General features: G+C 35.2%; 1 protein-coding gene across 1 annotated transcript; it reads right to left on the reverse strand.

Moving 5' to 3' along the window:
• Positions 1-1,346: 1,346 nt before the first annotated feature.
• On the reverse strand, positions 1,347-13,901 carry LOC103582601 (probable helicase with zinc finger domain). The gene is made up of 4 exons (XM_008564150.1): positions 13,867-13,901; positions 10,139-10,148; positions 7,491-7,743; positions 1,347-2,768 (listed from the first exon to the last, which is right to left on the reverse strand). The coding sequence occupies exons 1-4, from the start codon at positions 13,899-13,901 to the stop codon at positions 2,434-2,436; spliced, it is 633 nt and encodes a 210-aa protein (XP_008562372.1). The 3' UTR covers positions 1,347-2,433.
• Between the last annotated feature and the right edge of the window lie 1,756 nt (positions 13,902-15,657).

Here is a 15,657-nt window from a genome sequence, read left to right on the forward strand (position 1 = left end):
GGACTAATAAGTAGCTATTATTTTCAGATTTTTAGAAATAACCGTTTAGAATGAGGATGTTCTTACTGTGTAAGAACATGACAACAGCTTCCTTATCCAAAGCTTCCATCATCAATATATTTATATAAGGTGGAGGGTGTGTGTGTGTGCACATGATTTCAATGAAATATAAATATAAATAATTTAAAAACTGATATTCTTTAAAGGTTCAAGTATGGAAAACAGAAAATTAGGCAATAACCTCTTGACAAGGTGTTAACTGAAAGCCCTGACATTGCAATTCTGTCTTCATATTTTCAAAATGCTTTTGAACATTTATCTAGCTTATGTTGTAGTCCTTTATATGGGGTAGGGGGTGGGCGGTGGGATCATCACTGATGAGAAAATTGTTTTTCATAGACATCCTCACATCAGCGAGACCTAATTTTCTTTTGGGTTATATCTTGAGTTTAGTCATTGAGTTGGAAATACATAGCTATATGGCAAAAATTTTTCTTCTTTTCTTCTGACTACAGTATGGAGAGCCAAATGTAACACACAGCTAAATGTGGTGATCTGACATCACACAGAGGAGGCGCAGGGCTGTAACGTGCTGGCTCAGTTTTCCAAGTGTGATTTATACTAACCATTAACACGTCTGCAATCCACAGGTCTACATCTGCCACCTGACACAGAGACTTGCAGCCTGGGATAGGAAGCCACATACAAATGAATTGCACTCTGAGCAGAAAGGCAGAACTGATTAAAACAGGCACGCCCCATTTGTCCTGTAGCTTGCTAAACTTTCACCAAAGGCACTCTCTTTTATCCCAAGTTGTCTGAGGATTACAGGAGGTTGTAGCTGGCCAACATAAACTAAACTCCAGTCATATAAGAGATGTAAGTAGTTTTCTTTACCCTTGTCACTATCAACCCAGTTTTAAAAATGTACTGTGAAGATAAGATGGCCTATCAAAAGTACTCTTCCAGAAAACTACTTTTGAATGGCTCATCCAGAAGGCTGCGTTCATTTGAAATGTTCCTCAGCCTCATCTTATTTAGAAAAAGAAGGTTATATTGTAGTTTTAAGATATCTCTGAAATATAAAAGTAGTACTACTAGATCAGGAAAATAAGGACATGCATGGCTTCAAATGTGTGACAAGACGACAAGTTTAAAGAGGGTAAACATTTTCCTTTGGGTTTTACCAAAGTTCATTCAAAACAACTGTCAGACTGTAGAATATTTAAGATAGCTATTTAAATTTTATATTTTTATACAAGTTCAGTAGGGGTATTTTAGAAGAACTGAAAGACTTGAAAAACAAGGGTAGTTTTCTGCCCCAGATTTTGATGAATTTTCATACATTTTTGACAAACATTGTATTTCTTCTTTAATGATGTTCCTCAAACAAGACAGCTAGCAAAATATTTGAATTGCCATATATAATGTCACATTTTAATGTAAACATCAAATAAGGTACCAAAATTTTTACTGGAGGGGGGAAAAAAAAAAAACCAAACCTTAAAGCGGCACAATTCTTTATACCACTGGAAAAAGGGAAAATGCCAGGTTACAAACATTTACACATGCATAGTGAGAAAAAAAAAAAAAAAAGATTTTACTAAATTCACGCATTTTTAAAATAGTTATCAAGTCTACAAAGCACCAACAATCCTAAAAATTTTTCAGCTTCATGATTTGTTTAAAAAAAACACACTATCAAATTAACATTAAAAACAAGCTTCAAGTGTAGCTTGTCTAAAAAATAACTAAGTATGCCAATGTTTTTTCACATTTCAAAAAACAGTGACATACAAAATACACCTGCAAAGAATGCCTTTAACTCTATCCTACGGTGGATGGAGATTACAACAGCACAAAATACGTAGTCTAAAACTATAAAAGTTTTAGAATGCAGCATCCTGTCACAAAAAAAAAAAGCTGATAAACTTAAAGTATTTAGAAGATGCTGCTCCTTTATTTTAAAAAATTTTAAATGAATTTAAGCAAAAATAACATACATTTGTACATCAACTGGCCATTTCTGGTACAGAAACCCAGCATATGGTAATATTATTGAATAAATGTAAATGCTACTTACAATTTTTTTTTTCTTTTTAAATACATTTTAGACAAACTTTTTTTCTTTTTTTATAGTTGCACAATTAACCTCTTAGCTGCTAGCTTGATGCAAACATATGTAACAATACACAAATTTAAAAATATTTTTATTCTACATAAAAGCTGTCAAAATTCTGACACATCAAAAATGCAAAATAATGGAATATACTTTTAAAAAATTAGTTGCAAGTCTAGCAGCAAAGCAATTAAGTGAGAACATATTTAATATTAAAACAAAGGAACTGTGCATCTATAGATGAAGTCCAACTACCTTAATTCTATTGGTACAAACAGAAATTAAAACATTCTCCCTTGAGGGAAAAAAAGTGATTATTTAAAATAAGAATAAAAGCCATTGCTGCCCGACGAGCTCCCCAGGCTAAGTTCCTGGAACAGAGACAGAGGGTCGCTACTCTTCTTGGCCTGTTCAGGTGGGGGCCTGGGCTTGGGAGGGGCCCGCAGAGCGCTGGCATAAGACATGGCGGGCCTGCTCCCCCCAGAACTCTGCTGGCTACTGCTGTTGGCCGACTCCGCGATCTGCTTGTTGGGCATGAGGGGTGGAAACTGGCCGAGATGCTGCAGCACATTATAGTTGAAGGAACTGGACACTTCAAGGTTTTCAGACTTCAGTTGATCCTCAGGGGGTTTGACAGTCTTGGGTGGAGCTAAAAGCAGATAATATAACACTTATTAGAGCGCTAGATAGGTTGGTTCTTCCCTCCTTGTGTCCATGTCTTAAAGAGTGTTCCACTCACAACACTGGACCATACTTGATCCAAACTGGGCCAGATTCCTTCTCCCAGAAGTGTGTGTGTGTGTGTGTGTGTGCGCGCGCGCGCGCGTGCGTGTGTGCGCGCGCATGCGGTGGGGAGGAGGGGGAGAGAGAAATTGAGATCTTTAGCTAGATTATATGGAGTCAAGGTACTGTGGCAACCCAAAGCCAGTTAAAAAACACATGGAGAAGTGGAGCAATTAGAAGACTAATCTACAAAGAAAAGCAGAAGCAAGGAGTAGAGGAAGCCACAGGGCCCTGAGAGGGATGTTATGATAATCACATCTAGTATCTGAGTACAGTCATACATCACTTAATGATGGGGACAGGTCCCGAGAAATGCGTCGTTAGGCGACTTTGTCGTGCGAGCACCCTGGAGTATGCTTACACAAACCTAGGTCGTGTAGACTGCTACATACCTAGGTTATATGATACGACCTATCGCTCCTAGGCTATGTTTGTATGTTACTGTACTGAATACTGTGGGCAACTGTACTACAATGGTAAGAGTTTGTGTATCTAAACATAGATAAGGTATAGTGAAATTACGGAACCATAATCTTATGGGACCACAGTCAACACGCATGGGGGGACATCATTACATGTCTCATGACTGTGTTTACTACAGGCGAGGCACTTTGTGCTATGTACTTTACATGGATTACATGCATCTACCAGAAAACTATCCAGTTCCTCTCATGAATCCAACTGGCCTTCCTGTACCTATTTCCAATAAAATTCTTTTCACTTGAGCTAATTTGGGTCGGTTTCTGTTTCTGTTTCTTGCAATGAACACAATCGCCAAATAGAGGAAAACCAGATATTTAGATCTTTTGGTCTTCAGATATTTAGGTGAAGTTGCTCTATCCTTGAGTTCGAAATAAGTAAAAAATAGACACCATAAGAAACTCTACTAATAATTCTTTTTAAAACACAAACTATAATGGTTGATTTTCACTAAAACATATTGGTAATGCTCAACAGAAGCTACATCATACCTAACACAACAAAGTTTAAACAAAGCATTTTAACATCAGAAACACGTTTGCCCATATAAACATAAAATGAGAATTTAAAGGTTAAGGTGAAAATATTTTGTTTAGTTTTAGAATTTAACTTATTCAATATGCTAATTTCATACTACTATTTTAAAACTTTAAAAATTCATTAAATTGTTCAAAATTACTTTAAAGCATCTAACATCTTTCTAGAACATTCATCACTTTTCCTCTACATATCACTAGTTTTTTGAACAAAACAATTGCTTTCAAAAACATTAGTTTAACAAATATTTCAATATAAAAGTGGCCTGCACTGTCTAACACAATACATAAAATAACAGTATTGGCTGTTCCAGAACTTACTATTTTTATTAACTTTACTAAGATTTATTTAACCAAGTTCTCATTTTCAAAACAATGTAATTAGAGTTTAAAATGTTTTCAATTAAATAATAAATACTTAGAAAATAATATTTGAGGCAGTTTAACCTAATGCCTGTGTACTTATCTAACCATGAATGCAAGATCTCTATTAATTAGATATATTGTATATATTCCAAATGAAAGAAACCATTCTCTAAGACTATTACTTTTACTAATCTTACAACTAAGAACATTTTTCAAAATACACATCTCTATCTAATCTTAAATTTTCATCTCACTTATTAAAAGAAAATGTCTGATAAAGTATGCTTTGTCACCGAGGTAAGTGAACAGAAACCAGATTGCTTTTGTTCAAACACCTGTGTTGGAGAAACCCCACCACCACCACCACCACCACAGTGCGACTGGACACCTGTGTTGGAGAAGCCCCCCCCAACCACCACCACCACAGTGCGACTGGACCACCCCCTCGACTGCACACAGTCTGTTTTCATTATCTCCTTACTCAGCAAGCGTTTACCAAGAGCCTGAAGTGTGTGTTTAGCGCCAAAATGGGAAATTCAAAGTTCAAAAAGTTCAAAGACATGGTCTCTGCTCTCAAGCTTATAATTTAATTGTGGAGAAAACATATCCATGTCTAACACAGTGATCTCTCTTTTCAATTTCAAACCAATATAATATACTTTTCTTCAAGCTCAAGAAATAAATCTCAAAATTCAGAAAGAAGTCTCCTGTATGGCGATTTTTTTGGCTTACGTACCACTGCTACATTTCTCTAAAAAAAACTATTGTCAAAATTAATTCAAAGTCACTAAGTGTTACGTTAAACTAAAAAATACTACAATTTGTCTCCTAGCAATGAAGAAGATAATCATTCTATATTTGCAGAAAAGATACCACAGGTGACATGAGATTTGGGCATTTATTCAGGAACTTTCTACCTTATCAGCTTAGTTCACATTGTTATTTATTTTGGCCAAAAGCTATCCTAAAATGTAGGTAGAAAAAACAAAAGGAAAAAAATGATGTTATCTTTAAAATAAATTATAATGAACAAAACAACCAAAAGGTAACCCAAACAACCAAATTATCATCACTAATTTGTAATTTAGGTATTTCTCAGAAAATTCAAATATGATAACATAACCAGGCAAAATACTGTACAGCAGCTTACACATACTAAGTATTAATGAACATTTAAAGATTAAAATGACAATGTCGCTTGCCAGGAAACAAAAGCAAAGTCTTCTAAATGGTTTTTGTCCTACCATGTCTATTGTTCTAAAAATACTGTTATATGGCCCATGATCAAAAACAGATCAGTTAGGGGCCAGCCCGGTGGCGCACTGCTACAGTGCGCCGCTTGGGGGTGCGGCGGTGCTCCCGCCGAGGGTTCGGATCCCACGTACAGCCCGGCCGCTCACTGGTTGAGCGAGGTGCAGGCACAACACGGAGGGGTGCGATCCCGTTGCCCGTCACGAAAAAAGACAAAAAAAGGAAAAAAAAAAAAAACCAGTTACAAAAAAAAAAAATTAAAATTTAAAAAAGAAAAAAAAAAGAAAAAAAAAAGAAAAAAAAAAGAAAAAAAAAAGAAAAAAAAAAGAAAAAAAAAAGAAAAAAAAAAGAAAAAAAAAAGAAAAAAAAAAGAAAAAAAAAAGAAAAAAAAAAGAAAAAAAAAAGAAAAAAAAAAGAAAAAAAAAAGAAAAAAAAAAGAAAAAAAAAAGAAAAAAAAAAGAAAAAAAAAAGAAAAAAAAAAGAAAAAAAAAAGAAAAAAAAAAGAAAAAAAAAAGAAAAAAAAAAGAAAAAAAAAAGAAAAAAAAAAGAAAAAAAAAAGAAAAAAAAAAGAAAAAAAAAAGAAAAAAAAAAGAAAAAAAAAAGAAAAAAAAAAGAAAAAAAAAAGAAAAAAAAAAGAAAAAAAAAAAAAAAAAAAAACAGACCAGTTACAGAAACAATAGATTCACATTCTAAAGATGAACAAAATTTCAAACACAAAAGTTGATGCTACCAGGGCAGAAACTGACCACACAAAGATCTCGGACTTACTCATAAAGATCAATGTCTACAGCCTACAAAGAGAAGGACATTAGAGAACTCAAAGAGTATAGTGTCTTTACATTCAATGTTAAAAAAAAGAGAGACTAGACCTAAGAAAGATAAAAATGCATTCATGTCCAAGGCTAAAGAAGAAGACTTTAGACTTTCCACCACATAGTACAGGCAAACGAGTATCATTATCGAAAATGCTTGGGACCAGAAGTGTTTCAGTGTTCAGATTTTTTCAGACTTTGGAATATTTGCAGAATACATATCGGTTGAGCTTTCCTAATCCAAAAATCCAAAATCCTCCAGTGAGCACTTCCTTTGAGCATGAGGTCAGTGCCCACTTTTGGATTTTGGAACATTTTGGATTTCAAATTTTTGGATTAGGGATGCTCAACCTGTACAAGTGTAGAGTGATTTGTCCATTCCTATCCTTTTTGATGCCATTTTTTTTGTTCTTTAGCCTTCAATTTATCAAAATATAAAGAATAAACACAGGAATTCTAAATAAATTCAGAATGTTAGACTTTGCTGGTCCCTCTGGTGGCCAAACTCTATCATATAGCAAACTGCCAATACTTTATTGGAAGCAAATCCTTGAAAACTGACATTGATCTAACCAACTCCCATCCCCAACTCTGAAGAAAAAAACCAAAAATCAGAAAATAAACGTTTCCCAAGCAAAGGCAATTCCATCCACTTAAAAATATGTTTTAAGGGCCGGCCTGGTGGCGCACTGCTATAGTGCGCCGCTTGGGAAGCGCGGTGGCGCTCCCGCCGAGGGTTCGGATCCCACATACAGACCAGTTCCCGCTCACTGGCTGAGCGAGGCGCGGGAGCAACACAGAGGGCTGCGATCCCGTTGCCGGTCCCGGTCCGGTATGGGGGCGACACTGAGGGTTGCAATCCGTTGCCAGACACGGAAAAAGACAAAAAAATTTTTAAAAAAATTTTTTTTAAAAGTTTTAAGTTTCATTACTTCTTTCCTTCAATCATAGGTCAAAATGATGAAATGATCAGTTTCCAAATATGGACCATAAATGGAATCAATATAGTTCTAAATTAATATGTATGCCTGGGGCACACCTACCAGCTATGGGCATTAAATGCAAAGATAATAACGTAAATTGAGGGGGCAGGGAGCTAAGGAGTTAAAATTACAGAGTTTTAAAAATCACCCACCATCTTACCTATTAACTCTCTGGGCTGAGCTGTCCTGCTGGATCCATTGCATGGAATGTTCTGATAGGGGGTAGATGAGGTGGTGTTTACCCAGGACTCCGGGGATGAAAAGTTGAAAGAAGATTGGTTACCGTGGTCCTGAAGCTCCTTACACTGAGCCAGACTATCTTGTGGAGTTCTTACTTCTTCAGAACAAGGCTGGACTGAGCTAGATGAGATTCTTCTTTGGTACAAGGGCCGACCAGGTCCTCTGGGTTCATACTACATTAAAAAAAAAAAAAAAGGACATTTCATAAATCAGTGCACCTTATTCCACACCCCTCCCCCTTTCAGGTCCATAGCAATCTCACTATATCAAGTAGAAATTCTCAAGACTATTATCTTCTGTGACTGTGAAACTCTCCCTTCCTTACCCTCTGCCCCAAGCCAAAAACAAGGCAGCCTGAGTTCTGAACATGATGTCAGGAGACCTGGGTTCAAAGCTCAGTTCTGTCCCTTACTACATAGTCCATCCTATAACAACACACATCTGATTTCTGATTGTTTTCTTGTCTGTAAAATATGGTAGTTGAACTAGATGTCTTCAGTTCTGAAATTCTATTAACATTTTAGGTAATGGCAGATTAAGAATAAGAATGATCGCATCTGCTCAGAATTAAAGAGACAAAGTATAGTCGCAAGTCAATTGAATAGTAGCCATCTTCATCAGAGTCATCCATTCTAGACTTATGTCTTGGGCCCGAGCCTTCACAACCTCCCAATTTATTTTTCCTTAGATCTGACAGCAAGACATGGTTCCTCCTATCCAACATCAACATTCCTGATTGGACTTCACAGCATTTCTTTTAGTCGATCTTCAATTGACACAAGATACTAACTACTTTCTTGAAAAAATCCTCTATGTGTTTGAAACTCAATTAACTCACTCCTTATATTTTCTCTTCCCTAAACTTCCTAAATTTGCAAAACCCAAATTCCTTTAACCCTCCTAACATGATTTATTTACCAGCCATTTAAAGATTTTTTATTTTTATCTAAGTGCTCTCCAGTTTGTTCCTGCCTGGTGCTTGTGGCCTATATCCAGTGTCACCTCCAATAGCAAGGCAGTGTAGAATAGTGGTTAGGGGTCAGCCCTCTAGAGCCAGACTAACTGGGTTAGACTTCAGGCTCTGCCTTTCACCAGCAGTGTCATCTCAGGCAAGTGACTTAACCTCTTGGGAACTTCATGTATAGAATGAATCACCCACAGTACCCACCTCTTGGGACTGTCGTAAGAATGAAATGAGTTAAGGATGCACGGCTTTTAGAACAGTTTTGACACATCTACGTGGGTTCATTGTTACATAATTCTTTCAATATAACATATAAAGTTAAGATTACATATTTGGTCTTAGGTGACAGAGATTGGCTTTCTTTGCTGTTTTCTTTTTTTCCCCAATAATAATTAATTTGCTGTTCAGTTTGTAGTCAATTATGATTCTGAGGAATCTTTCTTTTACTATTGTTGTTAGCAATAATTGGAAACCAGGAACTAGAGATTGGATTACAAAGGAAAGAGACAGATAAATTGGCACAGTAATAGCAAGATGTTTTTGGAAATCTAAAACAGCACCAGCAGACACTGTCAGCCAATTAGATGGGGGAAACTGTGGGTGTAAGTATTGAGAGTACAAGGTCAAAACCAATAGAACCGCTAGCATATAAACCAGGGAAGGGAACGGGTCTGGACTGGCTACCCTTGTGCAGAAAGGTAGGAAAAGGTGGGAGGAGAACAATTGCCACTATTAAAGCTATGAGTGCCCAGGTCGTTTCTGTGTTTCCAGAGTCTTAGATACTGGATAAGGAAGGTGAGAGGTAATACTGCCATCTAGTTAACCTTCTCTCATATGTATTTCTCATAATTGCCATCCTTTTCACATATATTTTTATTGATCTTCTGTCTCTAAGCATAATGTTTAAATTCATTTTTAATTTTACTCTGCTTTAACGGCAATTTTTTTCAATGGTCAAAATCATTCTGAATTGGATTATGGTTTTCTAGAATATTAACCATCCTAATTAGCTTAGTGTCAATTACAAATTTAATCAGCACATTTGAAATTTCTTTGTCTAGGTCATTAAATTAAGGTACTGAGTAGAATAACCAGTCTCTCTAAACTGCTTTATGTTCTGTATGCCCAGACAACCCCTGAATGTTCAAGCACCACAGCTTGTGCAGTGTCTTTTTTGTCAAGGTTTGTGATGAAGACGATTAGCTCTTGAAGCCGAAATGAAGTGTTTCTTTTTATTACCCTACCCTGAGTGTTTAGCCCAGTCACAATCTGCAGGGGGTCCCATTCTAAAGTCTATGTGTGAATACTAAAATACAAAACTAATGTCAGTTACACAGCCTCAGAAACAGCAGGTTGTAATAATCAAATCTCCCAGTGATACAGAGCACTAGATAAATGAATTTCAGGCATTAACTTTATAAGCCCTTTTTCCTTAAATAATTAACATACATAAACCAGTAGTATAAGCAAACAACTTTTTGCAATGAATAGACATATGAACCACAGGCTTATATGAGGAAAACTAAAAATTAGAAAGAAACAAAAGGCTTATGTAAGAGGAGACAATATTCTATTAAACTTTATAGAAAATGTGTATCACTTACATCTTCCAAACTGAAATCCAAAAAAAAAAAAAATCACTCAGTTGACACATACAGCAGGATCTGAGGAAGTATTGCATAATATATCCATAACAGTTCCTAAGCAGCTATTGACAGAGATGAATGTGTAGATGAAATATGAAATTCAATTTCAAATCACATTATGAATACGACTGATCTTTTATGTCAGAAAAAGAGAACTGAAACAAAATTGTTTTAATGTTTTTAAAATTAGACAGATATATTGAAGATAATATACATAAAAATGGTCTACTGGTACATCTATTTCATATAACATAGATGAAGGTAAATGCATAAAAAATGGTTTGCTACTTCAGAATCTGTCCTTAAAGGTAATTTGAGCACAGGCAGAGAAATCTTGATGGCAAATGAATAAAATGATTTATACACCAAATAAATTACATTTTAGGAGTTTTGTCGTTTTCAGCATACAGATCCTGTACAGGTTTTGTTACATTCACACCTAAGTATTTCATTTTTCTTTGAGTTATTATAAATGGTATTGGCTTTTATATTTTGATTTTCAATTGTACATTGCTAGTATATAAAAATGTGATTGATTTTTGTGTGTTGACCTTATACCTGTAACCTTACAAAACTCACATTATAGGTTTTTTGCTGTTTATTTTTTGAGAGATTTCTTGGGTTTTTTCCTATATTGACAATCATGCAGTTATGAACAGGATAGTTTTATTTCTTCCTTCTCAATCCCTATGACTATTATTTCCTTGCCTTATTGCACTGGCTAAGAATTCTAGTACAATGTTGGAGTGTTGAGTGGAGACATCTTACCTTGTTCCTATCTTAGAAAGAAGCATTCAGTCTCTCATGATTAAGTATGAGGGTAGCTGCAGGATTTTTACAGATCTCCTTCAACAGGTACAGAAAGTTCCCTACTATTTCTAGTTAGCCAAGAGTTTTTACCATGAGTGTATGTCGCATTTTGTCAAATGTATATGGGTGGTGGGGTTTTTATTTTTTTATTTTTTGGTGTCTCCTGATATCATGTGATTTCTCTGTTTAAACTACTAGGTATGGTGGATTACATTGATTTATTTTTCGAATACCACATCAGTCTTGCATTCCAGGGAGAAGCCCCACATGGTCATAGTGTATTATTCTTTTTATATATTTCTGAATTCAATTTTCTAATGTTTTGTTGAGGATATTTGCACTGATATTCACTGAAACTTGTCTGTAGTTTTCTCTTTTTTGTACTGTTGTTGTCTAGTTTCAATATCAGAGTAATGCTAGCCATACAGAATAAATTGAGAAGTGTTCCCTTCTCTTCTATTCTCTAAGATTGTGTAAATTGGTGGTTTTTCTTCTTTACATTGTTGGAGGAATTCAGTAGTGAAACCATCTGGGCCTGGAGACTTCTTTTTTGGAAGGTTTTAAACTACAAATTTAATTTCTCTAACTGTTATAAGACTACTCATGGGCCATCTATTTCATCTTTGTGGGGTTTTGTAATTTGTGCATTCAAGGAAGTGGTCCGTTTCATCAAAGTTGTTGAATTTACCTGCAGAGTTGTTTGTAGTACTACCTTATTATTATCATTTTAATGTCTAGTGGGTCTGTAGTGATATCTCCTCTTTCACTCCTGATACTGGTAGTTTGTGTCTTCTCTTTTTTTCTTTGTCAATCTTGCTAGTGGTTTATCAGTTACATTTACCTTTTCAAGGAACCAATCTTGAGTTTTATTGATTTTTTTGCTATTGTTTTTTATTTTCAATCATATTGATTTCTGCTCTCATCTTTATTATTCCCTTCCCTCTGCTCGATTTTATTTTGCTCTTCCTTTTCTAATTTCTCAGGGTGGAAGCTTAGATTGTTGATCTGAGATCTTCTTTTCTAACATAAGCATTTAGTGCTGTAAAATTTCGTCTGGCACTGCTTTAGCTGCATCACACATATTTGGACATATTACATTTTCAATTTCATTCAGTTCAAAATATTTCTAATATTTCTAATGAAGATATTCCCACTGGTCAAAGATAGACGAGCTGTTAAAAATTATTATGACTACAATAAACTGAAAATACAAATATATAATAATAACTGATTCATAATTATATTCAAAATGAAATAAGAGCTAGAAGCAAGTCTCAATGGCCTATTTAATTTTCCCAAGATGAGAAGATGAAATTCTTGACTACAGGACACTCTTACAGCCTACTAACATTTCAATTTAGCTACCCATAAGATTATTATATTACGTTTAAAACAATGTGGTGCTATAGTTTGGTAAACAGGTACAGAGTTACCTAGAAAGAAAGACACTAGGATGCAGAGGAGAGGAACATTGCTATAGGATTAAAACAATCAATATAAACGAGCCAGATGTGTGATGGATAAACTGTAGTTTGCAACAGTAATCTCTATGGGTTCATATGACTTAATCTATTGAAAAGCACTTGATACATTATAAACAATATTTTTTAAAAGCATCATCCTCAGTTAACGGTGTAGACTGGCCCAAGACTCTACTAAAATAACAATAATTGAATATAAAAAGACAAACAACAATCACGACTATGAGACTGGCCATCAAGTTCTGGAACATAAGGAGACTCGATGGAGAAACAGTGTCTGTTCGGTGGAAGAATGGAGTTGCAGCTACCACCAAAGAAGGAAATTAATCCACCCTGCAGAATTCCATAGAGGCCTGGGTCTCAAAAACACCAGCTACAATGGAAGATTGAAAGGATCGAATAAGGGGGATTAACTGAAAGTCTGTCCAAGTAACAGCTCGTCTCACACCGCACTCCTCCCTATAAACAAAGTAGAACCCAGCCAGCCAGGTACTTCCAATACAGACAAAAAATAAGCAGACAAACAAAAATCTGGGAAAAGCAATAAGCTCCAGAGGCATTCAAGCATGGAAAAGTTCCCCAGGAAAGGCCTGCCAGGCAATAAATCCTGCAACATACATAAAACTCCCAAGTTGGTTTTTAGTGACACAGATAATCAAGAGTTACCAGATATTTAAGGGGGGGTCTTCAGAATAAAAGGTGATTACAGATAAACAAATAAAAAAAAGGGAGGCCCAATAAAAAATAATGATGTTTTAAAAATATTTTTAAAATATCCATTTAGTTCTTACTAAAAATCTAAAACAAAACAACAATGAATCATCTAATAGGTATTCTCAGAAAAGGCACTGCAATCATAAAACAAAAACAAGATGTTATGAAAAAGGAAAGCTCTGAGAATAAAGAACTCCTGAAAATTTTAAATTCAAGAGCTCAAGTATAAAATGCAATAGCAGGGCTTGTAGATTAAATCAAGGAAATCCTTCCGAAAGTAGGAAAAAAATACGAGGATTTCAAAATGTGACAGGAAAAAAAGATTTAGAGAATCCGGGAGGTCTAATATCTTATCAACAGAAGTTTCAGGCAGTGAGAAACAGAAAAAAGAGATGGTAGAAAATTATCAAAGAAATAAAATAAGACAATTTCACACAGCTGAAGAATGTGAGTCTTTCTCTAGAGTGATGCTGTCCAAAGACCCTTCTGTGACAACCGAGATATTCTCTATCTGTGCTGTTCAGTAAGGCAGTGCCTAGCCACAAGGGGCTACTGGCAACTGAAATGTGTCTAGAAGGACAGAGGAACCCAACTTTAAATCTTATTTCATTTCAAAGCATATCTCATCCATCAGGAATTCCTGTAGGTTCTACCTACAAAGTAGTTCCTGAACTTACTTACTTCTCACCATTTCCCCTGCTAACATCATAGTCCATGACACCATCATCTCTTGCCTAGATAACTATGACATTCTTCATATTTCTTTTATATTATTTTAAAGTAATAACTTTTCAAAGTTAGCAGACGGAAAGAAATCATTAAGATCAGAGAAGAACTTAATGAAATAGAAATCCAAAAACAATACAAAAGATCAATGACTCAAAAAGCTGGTTTTTTGAAAAGATAAATAAAATTGACAGACCATTAGCATGGCTAATTAAAAAAAGAAGAGAGGAGACCCAAATAACAAAAATTAGAAATGAAAAAGGTGATATTACAACTGATACCTCAGAAATACAAGAAATCATTAGAGACTACTATAAACAACTATATGCCAAAAATTTGAAAATTTGGAGGAAACAGATAAATTTCTGGACACACACAAACTACCAAAACTGAGCCAAGAAGATGTAGAAAATCTGAACAGACCAATAACAATAAAAGAGATTGAAGCTGTTATCAGAAGGCTCCCAACAAAGAAAAGCCCAGGATCAGATGGATTCACAGCAGAATTCTACCAAACCTTCAAGGAATTGATACCAATTCTCTACAAACTATTCCAAAAGATTGAAGCAGAGGCCATTCTCCCAATCTCATTCTATGAAGCAAACAACACCCTGATACCAAAACCAAAGATACAACAAAAAAAGAAAACTGCAGGCCAATATCCTTGATGAATATAGATGCAAAAATCCTCAATAAAATACTAGCTAACAGAATACAGCAACACATACACAAAATTATACACCATGATCAAGTGGGATTCATCCCAGGGATGCAAGGTTGGTTCAACATAATCAAATCATGATGTTATGAAACACAACATCAATAAAATCAGAGACAAAGACCATATGATCATCTCTACAGACGCTGAAAAAGCATTTGACAAAATTCAACATTCGTTCATGATAAAGACTCTCTACAAGTTAGGTATAGACGGAAAGTATCTCATCATAATTAAAGCCATATATGATAAGCCCACTGCCAATATCATCCTAAACAGGAACTAGACAAGGATGCCCACTCTCACCACTCCTATTCAACATTGCATTTGAAGTACTAGCCAGAGCAGTCAGAGAAGAGAAGGAAATAAAGGGCATCTAGATTGGAAAAGATGAAGTGAAACTGTCCCTGTTTGCAGATGACATGATCCTATATGTCAAACAGCCTAAAGCCTCTACAAAAAAACTCTTAGAGTTGATAATGATTTCAGCAAAGTTGCAGGATACAAAATCAACACACAAAAATCAGTAGCATTTCTATACTCCAATAGTGAACATGCAGAAAAAGAAATCAAGAAAGCCTGCCCATTTACAATGGCCACCAAAAAAATAATATACTTAGGAATAAAGTTAACCAAGGATGTGAAAAATCTCTACAATGAGAACTACAAACCACTGTTGAGAGAAATTAAAGAGGACACAAGAAGATGGGAAGATATCCCATGCTCTTGGATTGGAAGAATTAACATTGTGAAAATGTCCATACTACCCAAAGTGATATACAAATTCAATGCAATCCCCGTCAAAATTCCAATGATATTTTGCTCAGAAACGGAAAAAACTATCCTAATATTTATATGGAATAACAAAAGACTATGAATAGCCAAAGCAATTCTGAGCAAAAAATAATAATAATAATATTAATAAAGCTGGAGGCATAACACTACATGACTTTAAATTATACTACAAAGTTATAATAACCAAAACAGCATGGTGCTGGCATAAAAACAGACACACGGATCAATGGAAT

Source organism: Galeopterus variegatus, unplaced genomic scaffold (assembly GCF_000696425.1).
Source record: "Galeopterus variegatus unplaced genomic scaffold, G_variegatus-3.0.2 Scaffold16926, whole genome shotgun sequence".
Classification (NCBI taxonomy): Eukaryota; Metazoa; Chordata; class Mammalia; order Dermoptera; family Cynocephalidae; genus Galeopterus; species Galeopterus variegatus.

What these genes read in the sequence shown, in the direction of transcription:
- LOC103582601 (XM_008564150.1), bottom strand. Translation starts at nt 13,901, where the DNA reads ATGGACTATGATGTTAGCAGGGGAAATGGTGAGAA. An exon ending in TCAGCCCAGAGAGTTAATAG is followed by an intron (nt 2,769 to 7,490) that starts GTAAGATGGTGG and finishes ATCTGCTTTTAG; the next exon opens with CTCCACCCAAGACTGTCAAA.